This window comes from Gopherus flavomarginatus, chromosome 3, assembly GCF_025201925.1.
Source record: "Gopherus flavomarginatus isolate rGopFla2 chromosome 3, rGopFla2.mat.asm, whole genome shotgun sequence".
Classification (NCBI taxonomy): Eukaryota; Metazoa; Chordata; order Testudines; family Testudinidae; genus Gopherus; species Gopherus flavomarginatus.
In genome coordinates, this window is record NC_066619.1 from 40,653,627 (window position 1) to 40,668,374 (window position 14,748).

The 14,748-nt window shown below is 44.1% G+C and overlaps 1 protein-coding gene across 6 annotated transcripts in view; it reads left to right on the forward strand.

Annotated features, from left to right (window-relative positions):
- IPO11 (importin 11) overlaps nucleotides 1-9,148 on the forward strand; it is a 250,522-nt gene extending 241,374 nt beyond the window's left edge. For all 6 annotated transcript variants that reach the window (XM_050946896.1, XM_050946894.1, XM_050946893.1 and 3 more), the window contains one exon: nucleotides 7,543-9,148. In XM_050946896.1, coding sequence (XP_050802853.1) covers nucleotides 7,543-7,707 — 165 coding nt within the window. In that variant the 3' untranslated portion in view covers nucleotides 7,708-9,148. The remainder of the gene's footprint in view (nucleotides 1-7,542) is intronic.
- Nucleotides 9,149-14,748: the final 5,600 nt, after the last annotated feature.

Genomic DNA, 14,748 nt, shown 5'->3' on the forward strand with positions numbered 1-14,748 from the left:
CTGCAACAATACATGCACCTGTTGACATTGCATGTTATCAGCTGATGGAAGAACTAGACAATGGTCTTATGTACAACAAGGCTAGTCTCTTGTCCAAGCTGCTATAAAGATATAAAGCCCTACTTCCCTCAGATGTAGAAAATGCAAGCTATTTCAGTAGCAAATTACAGGCAAGATTAGGAAGACACTATGTTCTGCAATTTCATTCCATGCACAGCATGGACAAAGCAAGTCTACTCTTATTCTATGCAGTGCAATAACATTAACTGATGCTATCTAAGCTGCTAGTAATCTGAAACAGGAACTTAAATTCACCCACGTTTTGTGAATGTTCTTCTGGCAGGGAGCCTGATGAGAAGCTTTCAAATGAACAAGTGGTTTTATATAGTTCCGCTTCAATACTTCACTTTGAAATAGCCAGAAGGAAAGACTCAGTATTATCCAAAGCCAGGTGATTGTAGTTTACAGAGGTCAGCTACGTTTATGCTCCACTTGGAGCAGGAGTTTGTCCTTTGGTTGATAGATAAAGAGGCATATAATTCAGCTAGCAATGAGTATGATCATTCAAAAGATGTTCAAATTGTGGAGTACATAGTATTTAACTGTTCCAAAATTATGACACCGCTGCACATAAGCCTTGCTGCACAGCTACACCATGAGTTTGGGTCTTGCAATTTAATAGAGATATTCTACACTTTCATGGATTTTTTTTATCAGTGATGCTGAGCTGAGGTGGTTAATCACTAGTGATGCAAAAACTGAAGTAGAAAGACTCAAGGGAGATTTGTTAATTCCAAAATTGAATTATAGCACTTTGTGCTGGTGGAAATCTCATCCATAAAGAAGGCAATAATATAGACATCACTACAGAGACTGCTAATATAATGAACACCTTCCGTTCTTTGTCTAGCACAGTGGTCTCCAAAGTGGCATGCGCAAGAGGATCTTTGGGGGTACGTGGCAGGAGGAGCACTTTTTTTTTTTTGCCTCGTCTTCAGTTTGGGCGGAAGTCAGAGTGGGTTTTGTTGTTGTTGTTGTTTGTTTTTTCTTTGGCAAAAATGGTAGAGCCGGCGTGGCAAGACGTGCGTGCTCAAAATTTTTTACTGATAGGGATGCACAATCAAAAAAGTTTGGAGATCACTAGTCTAGAATGGTAATTCAAGAATAGTCTGCAGATAGTCCAGCATCACAAGAAATATCATGGAAGCTGGGAAGGAAGTCACCTACTCTTCCTGGGCAACCAAAGTATTTTATACAGTGTGCAGCATTTGAGAAACCTAGAACATGTCCAGAACCAACTCACCATGAAAAAGTACTTGAGAAAATAAACTCCTGTCGCCTACAAATAAACACCATCTGAGCTTGCACTTGGTAACTTTTAACACTACTACCTCATGATATCCTGCCAATACCAAATGATGATGATATTGTTCGCACTCAGGTGATTCCATTTTGGATTGATTTAAACCACAAGCTTGCAACAAAGAATAGTACCTACACAGCAGTTACATATGCACTTATTGTGGATGTCCAGCTAGTTGACATGGCCACAGTCTATGCCAGAATGCTGAAATGTAAGGAAATAGCAGCAGCTGTTGCAGCTCTATGCTGTTGCTCAGCAAGTGAAATGGGCTCCCTCAAATGAACTTGGTACCAGTGTGATTTGTCAGGGTGCTTGCTGGTAAGTGATTCGCCTTGCTCTACATAGCTTGAATCTCGTATTTGAGGCCCTGAGTGCTCTGAAACTTTATTCATTTGTTAAATGGTGTGAGCAGGGAGGAGGCGCTCATTTAGTTCCAGCATTTGTCTGGGAAATGTTGGCTGACTCAAAAGGTGTTTGAGTCTGAAGACACTGAATCCTTACAACAAGTCATTAAAAAGCTTGGTGCTGTAACTCAACATATGTTACCGCTGCTGGAGGAATTTCAGACACAAAGATATGCCCAGTCTCCTACATACAAGTTCTAGTATCATTTTCTCCAGGTTATGCAGATGCTAATTCTAAATGTCCGTGCAGAGTGAGAGGTGATAGGAAACTTCACGTGCAGACACAACATGCCATACTTCCATGCTTCAGACAGGGCCAGCTATGCCAGGTAGATACCTAGGGTGACCAGACATCCCATTTTTAAAGGAATAGTCCCATATTTAAGCCCTCCTGCAGGTGTCCTGACTTTTTTTCTTGAAAACAGGCAAATTGTTCCATATTTTCTGTCTCTTCTTCTCCCCTCCTCCCCCATCAGTACTGGCGGGTCCTGCTGCTGGCGAGATCCCTGCTTGCCAGCCACCCGCCCATCAGTGGTGAGTGGGATGGGGTCCAGTCCAGTGATGGGAGTGGGTGTGCAAGACTGGTGGCAGGGTGAAGTAGCAGCATGGGGGTCCTGTGTGCTCCTCCTGCTGGTCCATCAGTGTAGACTCAGTTGCATGCCAGCTCGCAGCCAGCAGGACCCCACCCCATTTCCGTCCAGCACTGGCTGCTCACTGCGGTAGCTAGTAGTACAGGCAGGCACCAGGCAATCATTGGTTACATGTCACCTCTGAGGCCCACCCATTGGCTCTTTATGTTCTCCCCCCTCTCTGGTCTCTCCCTGCTTTACCCCTTCACCTTCCCCAGTCCTGCTGCTCTTCCATATCCCCCTGGGTGGGGCACATCCCACTCCCAGTGCTGTGTGGAGAACCAGCCCCCGGTCAGAGCGCTCAGGTCACCACCAGCCTTGCCGTCATGCTCCTTCCTTCCCCTGCTCAGGTCACCACCAGCCTGGCCGTCAGGCTCCTTCCTTCCCCCACTGCCTCTGGCTGGTCAGCGCCCCGGGAAAGTCCAAGACCCTCTGGCCCGAGGCACTGGCCAGGAGGAGTTGAGCCCTGCATGTGCCAAAGCCCCACACAGCGCTGTCATGGGTAAACCTCTCCACCCCTCAGCTAAGCTCTGGGATGGGGGAGGAAGTGATTTCCACCCTTTTTCCACTCCTGCCCCCAGGGAGTGCGGGGCTGCTCCATCCCCTAGGCACCCTCCCCAGCTGAGTCACTTCATTGTTAAAATTAAAGCATGCATGTAAGTGCTTTGCTGATTTGCAGCCTTTAGTTTATATCTAAGTTTGTATCTTTGGACAAGTTCGCTGAAGCCCCTGCAGTCTGGTTCCCTGGGCCCTGGTGCACAATGCATCCTTAGGGTTTAACCCCTTCCTGCACGCACTGTAGCCAGAAGCGGCTGGGTTATATCAGTGGCCAGCAGCAGCCTGGAGGTGTTACCTGCCTTTCAACACTGTGCAGGCAGGAAGGGACAAGCTGCTTCCAGCCACATCGGGGTGGCGGGGAGGAGAAGAGATGAGCTCTACAAAGACATGGGCCAGGTCATTCCTTCCCTGCACCTGGAAGTAGCTCCCATCCCTTCCCTCACACAAGGCTGCTGTTAGCCACATTCTGGTGTGAACCGTGGCAGAAATCTGATGGGGGGGCATGTAATCTTGTGTGCCTCCCTTCCCTTCTTCGGCCGCCCTGGTCACCGCTGGCATTTAGGTGGAGGGAGCTGGGACAGGGGGGCGCGGGGAGGGCTGCCTGCAGCAAGTAAGCGGGGGGCGGCACACAGGGGAACTCCCCGCCCCAGCTCACCCCTACTCCGCCTCCTCCCCAAGCCCACCGTTGCTGCTTCACTTCTCCTGCCTCTCAGGCTGGCAGTGCCAATCAGTTTAGGCGCCGCAAGCCTGGGAGGCGGGAGAAGTGAAGCAGCGACCGCATGCTCGGGGAAGAGGCGGAGCAGAGGTGAACGGGTGGGGAGGAGCTGCCACGGGGGAGGTGCCTCAGGGCAGGGGGTGGGGAGCTACCGCAGGGCTCGGGGAGGGGGTGGAGCAGAGATGACCTGGGGTGGGGAGCTGCCACATGGCTCCCCGGGTGCCTCAGGGTGGAGGGGGGAAGCTGCCATGGGGGGTTCAGGGAGCTGCTGCAAGGCTCAGGGATGGGGGAGGGCTCAAGGTGGAAGTTTCGCCTAGGGCGCGAAACATCCTTGCACCAGCCCTGGGTGGATTGGTCACCCTCCCCCGCTCCCAGCTTAAATTCATTGCTGGATCAAAGCCAAAATGCTCAGAACCTAGCAGGGTCAAGACTTTAGTTCCATAAGGAAGGACATTTTCTTCAGATATAAGAGAATGGTGTGAAGTAGATTTCAGATTTCTCCCTTAAGCCAGGTACTAATTAATAATGGTAATACCTGAGAAGTAGTTATTAACCTTCCTCCCCCACTATTAATGTCAAGTGGCTAAACCCTGAAAAAGGATCCACCAAGATGTACACAGTAGAAACAGCTAGTGTGTTTCAATGTGTGGAATCTCATTGATTACAGTGGGGATCTGCATTGGAGCCCATGTGATTTGTTTTGGCAATCATTATAATTGTATGTTAGTTATGATTGCTGATGGGTTTTGTCTAGAAATTCTTGAAAAGAGCTTTAAAAATTCAATTTTCGGATTGAATTCTTGCCTGCATATTTATACCTGCCTCTGGAAATTTCCACTACATTCATCTGACAAAGTGGATATTCACCCACGAAAGCTTATGCTCCAATACGTCTGTTAGTCTATAAGGTGCCACAGGACTCTTTGTCAGTAATATTGTAGTTAACATTAAGTTGGATCTTAGATTCAAACCTCTATTTTTCTCGACTACAATGCTATAAAAATACTTTGGGCCTGGAATTTCTCCCACTTGATTTTAAAAAAAAAACAGGTGTTCCTTTTTTGAGCTATCCCAATGCAGAGAGGAATTTTGGCTGGTTGTTTTTTCATGTTCCAGTGCTTTTGTACATATGGTGTAGAAAGTAGTCCTCAATGTAGAATGTGTTTTTCCTTCTTTGAATACATTTGTTTTGGTAATAGCCAGTCATGAATATTTGAAAATTATGTAGTAAGTGTAACCCACGCTAAGAGAGTTTGAACTGCTCCACATATGAGGTTGTCTCTTATAGCCACCAGATAAGGTAGGAGGCTTAAGCAGTAGGGGCTTATGCTTTTATTTCTGAAGATACTGCGTTCAAACTAAATTGTCAGCACAAGTAGGGTCATTAGATAGGTACGCACAATATGTTGCTTTCCTGTTTGATATAAGCATACCCCCAAAGTGTGATGTTTTGTGTTAATTCCCATAACAGGAAGAGATAGGAGCGGGGTGGCAGACTGCCTGGACTTTGCAGTCTTGGTCTAATTCATCAAGTTAATTATTTTCTAAAAATTTAGACTTATTCAGGCTGACCAGTCGTCAACATCCTTTGCCTGCAACAATAACCCGTTTTAATTTTTCTATTTGTCATTTGCATAAGGATTTATAAAATATTAAGACTAAAAGTACAAGAAACTCCAATCATACAGTAGTTGTGTAAGATAAAAAAATTATGAGACAGACAGAGTTGCAAATGAAGTGGCAGTAACAAGAAGCTCTGAAGAGCAGAGTTGGACAAGTCTAACATGCATGACTTCATCTGAATTCTAAGATTAATGGGGATGGGTCTTGTTAGTATTTTGATGGGTGACCTACAAGGAGCCTATTGAAACACATCTTTTATGCACTATTCTGTTACTTACAAGAAAAGAGGCATGTTCTTGTGGAATAACCATTAGATGGGAAGCAAAGAACTCTTGAATAAAACTGGGCAATTTTTTTGAACAAATAGTTTATTTGCTGAATAATGTAGATTCAGCCAGAAAAAAAATATGTCAGGCATGGGGAGGGTGGTGACTTTATAATTTTGGCCCAGTGGCTAGGGCACTCAGCTGGGATGGAGGAGACCAAGTTTTGAATTCATGCTCTAGAACAGGGATTTGAACCCAGATCTCACCCATTCCATGTGAGTGCCCTAACTCCCAGTCCATTGGCTAGTCTGGGGTGAATTTCTCTATATCTCTTCTGTTGAAGCTGTTCCATTTTGTATCTACTCTGTATCTGATCTACTCTTGAATTCTAATCCTGACTTTGAAAGTGACTCCGTGTGTTAAATCACTCCAGATTACATAATCTCTCTGTCTAAATGTCCTACTCTGTAAAATAGGGTCAATACTTAACCATTTCAAAAGTGTGATGTAAAGATTTAGTCATTAATACACGTGCACCAGTTTGAAGATACAAAGTGTGATGTAAGTACTATGCATTATGTAATTAATTATTGAAGCTAGTACTGAGAAAAAAAACAGATTCTTTGTTGACTCTAGATTATTTGCTTTTTTTTTTTAATTCATTACAAATGAAGGTAATCCTTATTTTTGTTTATTATTTATGTATAGTAACATGCACTAGGTGCTTTCAAACATTCTAGAAGTATGGTCCCTGCTCTGAAGAGCTCATACTCTTAAGAATACACAGACAGATAGCAGGACTTCTTTCGATTCTGAGGCCAGAAGGGTCCACTGTGATAACTTAGTCTGACCTCCTGCACAACACTGGCCATAGAATTTGCCTGAATAAATTCCTGTTTGAACTAAGAGCATTTCTTTTAGAAAAACATCCAATCTTGATTTAAAAATTGCCAATGATGGAGAATCCACCACAACAAATTGACCAAATAGTTAATTATCCTCACTATTAAAAATGTACACTTTTTTCCAGTCTGAATTTGTTTAGCTTCAACTTCCAGCCGTTGGATCTTGTTATATCTTAGTCTGCTAGATAAAACAGCCCATTATCAAATATTTGTTCTCCATGTAGGTACTGATAGATTGTGATCAAGTCCCTGTTAACTAAATAGATTAAGCTCCTTCCCTTTCTCACTATAAGGCATGCTTTCCAATCCTTCACGCATTCTGTGGCTCTTCTTTGAACCCTCTTCAGTTTATCAACATCCTTCTTGAATTGTGGGTGCTGGAGCTGGACACAGTATTCTAGTAGTGGTCATTGTAGTACTAAATTCAGAGGTAATATAACCTTCCTGCTCACAATTCTTGAGGTTAGGGGAAGGTAATAACTATAGGCAGTTTATATACAAATTAGTTTGATTCACTTTAGGCCTCACAAGTCCAGGGTGGATGTAGATCATTATCTAGTGCTTAGGATTAGACATGGAAGTCTACAGAATGGGTTTTATTCTTACCTGTATCATTCATTTGCTGTGTGAATTTAGACCAAGTTAGATAACCTGTGTATGTCTCTGATTCCCCATCTGTAAAATCTGGGTGATTGGCATCCCTAATGTGGCCATACAGTAATATTTACCATACCTCACGTGGATGATGAGTATACTTAATGGTAGTTAATAAAGTATTGCAAGATCTTCTGATGGAAGAAGTTATAGAAGTGCAAAGTATTTTAGCAGTTTGAGTCCATGATTTGAGAACTGTTATTTAACTAGTTTGAAAGTACAGTTTAATTTTCATTGTGGAGATAACTGAGTTCTCTTTGGAAGAATTTGACTCAATAAGACCATTGCTCAGCATAAGTACAAAGGAAAGCAAAAGCTTTTTATTACTTCAGCTCAGATTATAAAATAGATGTATGAATCACTGGTGTGTTGGGACTGCCTCTTGCCTGCATTACTATATTTTTGCTCTTATCTGTTTTCCACAGCTTGCACTGAAGGACCCTGTACACACTGTGTCGCTGCAGCAATTCGTCTATGAGAAGCTAAAGGCACAGCAAGAATTACTGGGAGAACAAGCCTTTCAGGCACTTATGGAAACAGTGGATACAGAAATAGTCACACAACTACAAGAATTCTTGCAAGGCTTCTAAAGAGTCAAAAACAAGATTTTGTATGTCTAACTCTCCAGTTCAAACATATGAAAAAACACCTAGCCTTCCATCTTATATGCAAAACCCTGTTTAAAAGCTAAAAGTAACTTGTGTAAAAAATAATGAAGTGGAGACCGTGAAACTGATTTTTTTTCTTTCTGTAGGATTGACAGAATAAATGTAAATTGGCTCCTAACTAGAGTTTACAAGCCTGTTTCACAAGAGAGTGTAATTTTATATATATGGGGAATGGGGGGCTGCATGAGCTAACGTGTACAGTGAAAACAACTGCTTGATTTACTGTTAATCAAAAAAGAAATGTTTGGTTATCTTATAATCATGAGTGTTTAACACTTTGAGGAAAAGTGAGGGCTAATGTGGGAGATATTTTTGTGTAACAATAACAGCTCAATTTGGCTGCCTTACATTTTTAATTATTTATGACAGCATAATAAAAAAAAAACAATTAAAAAAACCATTTAAACAATTATTGCAGCAGGAGACTATAAGACATTAAGTCTTTAATTGGATTTTAATATTATATATTACATACATCCACATACATACATATTCCTAAGATTTTCATGCTTGAGGAGATAAACACCAGTCTGAAAAGAAAACAAATGTATCAGTCAAATGTTTTATTTTCATGATACTGACCCATGTATGGGTAAAATTGTTAGAAAAGGGAAATTGTCCAATTTTATTTTCTGCATACATGTTTTCTACTTAAATATGTAGTGTAAGAACCCCAATACGTCATGGTAATGCACTTCTGTCCTGTATCAGAGACCCGAGTTCACTTTCTGATCTTAGTCTCTCTCAGGCTGGTGGGAGCTGAGTGTATTGTGGATATATACCACCAGCCTTGCAAGAAGTTGAGGTGGAAGGTATGCTCTGTGTTGCTGAATAGTGCCCTCTTCAGAAGATTAAGGACCTGATCCATGGCCCTTTGACTTCGGTGATCTTTAACCTTGGATCAGACACTATGAATGGTGATGAGAATGGTAAATTACAAAAGATGGAGTTAGGAATGTTCGGGGCTCTGTCAGTGACACACAGGAAAGTTTCTGTCCATCCCTCTTTCCTGCCCTCATCCCCAGGAGAGGAAAAAAAGTCTGTTTTGTTTTTGGGTTGTTTGGTTTTTTGAGGGTTCAGGGGGTACTTTACTTTTCCTATCTGCCCTCTTTTGTCAAAACCCTTTTTAGTTGTGGATTATTGTATTTGTGTTTTGTTTTGTTTTGTTTTAAAGGAAACTGCTGAAAACATAGTAGCAAAATGTACAGTATGAATTTTCTATAGAAACCTGGGTACAGTATACATGTAACTGGAGAACCTACTGCTCCTTTGTAATCTTGTAGAACCGAAAATGTGCTAGAAATGTTGATGCTTCCAAAAGAAAACAATTAAACTTTCCAAATATACCTCACCTCTGACTGTCTTAATCTGTATGCTTTTATTCTCTCAAAAAAATCTCAATAGTTTAGAGACTCATGCTTCCTTCAAGAGCCTTATTGTACTTATAAGGCATAAAAGTACTGTGAATTGTAAATGGCAATATTGTTGTTCTGAGTTCTTCACTACAGATTTAACTTTTGTGCTTGATGATTCAGGCTAAGAGCTACTTACCATGATTTACCCCCCCATACTATTAATATATTTCCATTACACTTTCTAAAATACATTTAAATAGAACATATTAAATAGGCTTTTTTGACATATTCTGTAGAATGCCTATGTCTGTTAATGTGATGATAAAATACTAAGACATAAATACTTTTGAGGATAGAAATTCTCACAGAATGCACATCTTTCCACCTCCTGATGGGTTTTCAGCTTAGGTATTGATACAGCAGATTTACTAAAATAGCTATTTTAGCTATTACTTTATTTAAATCCCTAGATAAAAATAGAGCTTTTAGTTCAAAGTGCCAAAAACTCCCTAAATTCTAAGAGTATTTTTGTTACAAGCACAAAATTAACAAAAAGTTATTTTGAAAAATATGTTGTCTTTAATGTCATAACAAAACCTCACGGATTCCTAACATGCCCACTCTCCAGGAGAAAGACCTTTGAAACAAAGGTTTTTTTGCATGTCATACAATGCTATGTTATAAATGGATAGTTCTGAAGCTGTATGACAGAGATATCTTGAGGGAGTGTGTACTAGTCTGTAATTGATTCCAGTAATATATGCCTAACACGGCTCTTTTGGTAGTTTTGTTATTGAATGTCCATTAACTCTTGTTCTGCTTATGGAACATACCCATCCCCAATCACCCCTCAAAAGAAATGTGTGAAAGGCAAATCCTAGAAAATTGTGAGATTTGATTGCTGTGGATTAGAAAGGAACAGGAACTCAAGGATGGTTGGGGCCATTTCCACTTTTGTATCCTTTCAACCCACCATGATGGGAGGGGCAAATGGTCCCAATGGACACAGCATTCCAGAAGGTTCTGGAAGCCAATGGCATGGATGCCTTGATCCCACCAGTGTGAGTATGCAGACACTTGTCTCAAAAGACTCCAGTTACAGGTAAGTAACTTTCATTTTCTTAAGAGAGTTATGCTAACCCTGATTTCCACTGGTCTGGAAATAAATGGAACAGACTCTTTCTTACAGGATTATGGTACTTCTTGAACTATGTTTACAGAGCTGAGAGTGATTTCTTAGAGATCAAAAATCCTAACCCTATTAGCAAAATTCTTACTATAATTGGGAAAATGTTCTTGTGTTGAGTTTTTGTTTTTCTCTCCCTATGTTATCTCTCTTTCTCTGTGTTGAGTAATTAATTTAAATTAACAGTCTCTTATGTCTGATTTCATAAAATGCTGTAATCCAGTACCTCAGGTCATTGGTTATTCATCAGAGGACAGCACCAGGATCTTGCCCATCCATTCAAAATGTAACTAGGCTTTGTCTTCCTCATAATTACCATTGAAAGTCCAGCTGAGATAAAAACAATTCAAATAATTAACTGTAAACCTTAGACACAAAGACAGCTTGAAATAGCATTAATTCATTATTATTATTTATTAATTAACTAAACAAATGCAGGAATGACAGGGAACATGTCTGTTTTCTGCATGTCATTGTTTTTCATATTAGAGACTTGATCCACCCTTGGCTAATTAACAGACTAGCTGTGAATGTTAAATGACTGTTGCAATTAAAAATTTTAATAGGCTTTCACAACACTGTTATTGTTAATCAATGATTCTAAATAATTGAAAAAAAAAAGATGATGATTGTTCTTCACTTTGGGAAATTTCATATTTTAGCCCTGAACCATTAGAACCAATGGAAGCTTTGCCATTTACTTCAGTGAGTGTAAGATTAACCCTTAGGGCCAGGTTTTCAAAGGTATTTAGGTGACTGAAGATGCAGATAGGCACCTAGGTGCTTTTGAAAATCTCACTAGGTACCTTTATGTTGCAGATTCTCATTCATTACTAGTGGACAGAGGCAGATTACAGTTTTGTGGGGCCCTGTGTCAGAGCAAGAGGGGAACACTCCCCACTCTGCCTGCAGTCCCCCACCTGCCCCTCCCAGCACTCCTGCTGGGGAGCAGGGTTGGACATGGGGGCTTCTTCTCTTCCCCGCAGGAGTGTCAGGCTGGTGGAGCAGGGCAAGCCCCCACACCTCAACCCTGCTCCACAGCAGGAGCACCAGCTGGGCAGAGCGGGGCAAATCCCCGCACCCTGACCCTACTCCCTGGCAGGAGCGCCAAGGGGGTTGGGGTACAGGGGCGCCCATTTTTCTTAGGGCCCCAGGCATGGGCCTCATTGGCCCAGAGGCTAATCTGCCACTGCTAATTGGTTAGTGCCTCTAGCCTGCCCTGGGAATTTGTTGTTGCTAGTGGATCCAAGACAAAACTCTCTTCCTTTCAGCTCGGGCCACCAGATTGTCTGCCTCTGGTGATAGATGAAGTTGGGAGTTCAGTTTCTCCTGATTATTTTTTTTAAAACCTTTACTTTTTTAAATTTTTGTGCAGATATGATTTATAATCTTCCCCCTTCTCTCCCCTCATGGATTGGCTACAAAACAGCCTGATGGGTTCAATTAACTGGATCTGCTGCTGCAATGCCTCTCTGCTGGACTCCTCTGTCCCTGCTGAGGCATGGCAGAGCTCTCCTGCAAACACCTGGCTGAAATTTAAGGAGTGTTCCCTATGTGAGACAGCTTTCACAGCTTCTACAGAGGGTAAATTATACTCTGCCTCTTTCCAGCCACCCAGCCCTTGCACTTAGGGTGACCAGATATCCTGATTTTATAGGGACAGTCCCGATTTTTGGAGCTTTTTCTTACATAGGCACCTATTACCACCCACCCCCCTGTCCTGATTTTTTCATACTTGCTATCTGATCACCCTACTTGCACTGTCAGGTAAAGGTTTCAGAGCTGGTCCCCAACCTGCTCCAAGGAGCTGTGACTCCAACACAGAAAAGCCCAATCAGAAGCTTCTGAACTTTCAGGGAGAAAGTCTTGAGGACAAGGAGAAAGCTATCCAGCCAGATCAGGGAGGTAAATCCCACAACGAATCTGGGCTGAAGAGGGAAAACCACCCTGAAGGGATCCACAGTTCCCCATCCCGCAATACTGAAATGGGTCCTAAGCTCCTTCAGGAAAGAAGCAGGGCTTTTACACAGCTCCCCTTCCTTCTAGTCTGAATCAGCAGATTCTCATGATACTCTGGGGTAAGTGCTGCATACCCCAGGTCCAAAAACCCAAAAGCAAGAGTGTCCTTTGCAATTCAGCCAAAACTATTGTTAGTGTGGGGTGGAGTCAAAATCAGGGGTTAAACCCCTTCTCCTTCGCCCTCCTGAGGGAGTGTTTGCTGGGACTTTTCTCCTGCACACAGAGGGTATGTCTACATCTACAATTTTGCAGCGCTGGTTGTTACAGCTGTATTAGTACAGCTGTACAGGGCCAGCGCTGCAGAGTGGCCACACTTACAGCAACCAGCGCTGCAAGTGGTGTTAGATGTGGCCACACTGCAGCGCTGTTGGGCGGCTTCAAGGGGGGTTCAGGGAACGCGAGAGCAAACCGGGGAAGGAGACCAGCTTCCCCGCGGTTTGCTCTCGCGTTCCCCGAACCCCCCTGCAAACCGCAGGGAAGGAGACCTGCTTGCTCGGGGTTCGGGGAACGCGAGAGCAAACCGCAGGGAAGGAGACCTGCTTGCACGGGGGTTCGGGGAACGCGAGAGCAAACCGGGGAAGGAGACCAGCTTCGCCGCGGTTTGCTCTCGCGTTCCCCGAACCACCCTGCAAACCGCAGGGAAGGAGACCTGCTTGCTCGGGGGTTCGGGGAACGCGAGAGCAAACCGGGGAAGGAGACCAGCTTCGCCGCGGTTTGCTCTCGCGTTCCCCGAACCACCCTGCAAACCGCAGGGAAGGAGACCTGCTTGCTCGGGGGTTCGGGGAACGCGAGAGCAAACCGGGGAAGGAGACCAGCTTCGCTGCGGTTTGCTCTCGCGTTCCCCGAACCCCCCTGCAAACTGCAGGGAAGGAGACCTGCTTGCACGGGGGTTCGGGGAACGCGAGAGCAAAGCGGGGAAGGAGACCTGCTTGATTACCAGAGGCTTCCTCAGGTATGCTGGGATACCTGCTTATTCCACGGAGGTCAAGAAAAGCGCTGGTAAGTGTCTACACTTGATTACCAGCGCTGGATCACCAGCGCTGGATCCTCTACACCCGAGACAAAACGGGAGTACGGCCAGCGCTGCAAACAGGGAGTTGCAGCGCTGGTGATGCCCTGCAGATGTGTACACCTCCTAAGTTGCAGCGCTGTAACTCCCTCACCAGCGCTGCAACTTTGTGATGTAGACAAGCCCAGAGTCTCTCTGGCTGTGCTCTGTAGCATGCTCAGTACCCCTCCCCCACTCTGCAGCATGTCTAGGCAAGCAGGGAAGCTTCTGTGTCCCTCTTGTGTAGTAGCCCTGGTTCAGACTGCAGCCTCATGGGAATTGTGGCTGCCTGGCTTTCAGCCCAAGGACCCTTGCTCTTCCAGGAAAGTGCCTCAGATTGGAGGTAGCAGCAGAATGGGAATTGTGCCCTCTGAGCATCAGCCATAAACCGTGCTGTGCCATGAAAAGGGGCTCAGACTCTGAAAGGCGGGAAGGGTCTCTGTCTCTTTCTACCTCCTTCCCTGCTCCACATTCAGCAAGGCAAGCAGGAGACTGCAGCTTTCACTTCTGCCTGCCCTGGCTCAGAGCCTTGCCTGGGCCCCTGCCCTCAGGTTCAGTGCCTCAACAACAGGCAGGTCCTAGAGGAAGTGCTGTTTCTTCTTCCTTCCTTCCCCTTAAAGGACAGGCGTGGAGGAGAGGGATTAGCTGGGGGGAGGGGGAGACAGTCACAAGTGGAGGAGCAATGGAGAGAGTGAGGGTTTAGAGGAAGATTAAGGAAATTCTGAGGAATGGGAATAGAGGTTGAAGGGATTGTGGAGAGAGGAAAGAAACTGTCCAGACGAGAGACTGGGGGAGGACAGAATGAAGTATGCTGAGGAGAGAATGAGGAGTGGGGGGAAAGGGAGAGAGAACATGCAAGGAAGAGGGAATAATTGGGGCTGGTAGAGGAGAGACTGATGTTTGTGGGGAGGGGAGAGGGAGAACTTATTGGAAGCGCTTGTGAGAAGTAGATGAACCAAGTGAGCTTTCACATGGAGAGACACCTATGGGGAAATTTTGGAGGGAGTGGAAATATGGCACGCTGTCTGAATACTGGTGCAGCGCCGGATGGGAGCCTGTCCAGGAAGGTACCATAGGAGAGAGGGGCAGAGGCCAAAGTAAGTGCTGGAGCCTTGTTTATATGTATTTATTGAAGGGGGAGAAAATAGCTTGTGTTAGAACATATTTCTGCTGCACTACTTCTCTTCCGGTTCATAACAAATGTGTAACACCCCAGCCCCTCCACTTGGGAAATTTGGAGGTGGTTTAATACCACACCGAACATAAGCACTTTATGAACTTCATACCCTCATATCCCAATGTCTGTACTTTGACCCATCAACCTTTTACCCCCAATCAGGGATATTATAGATTAT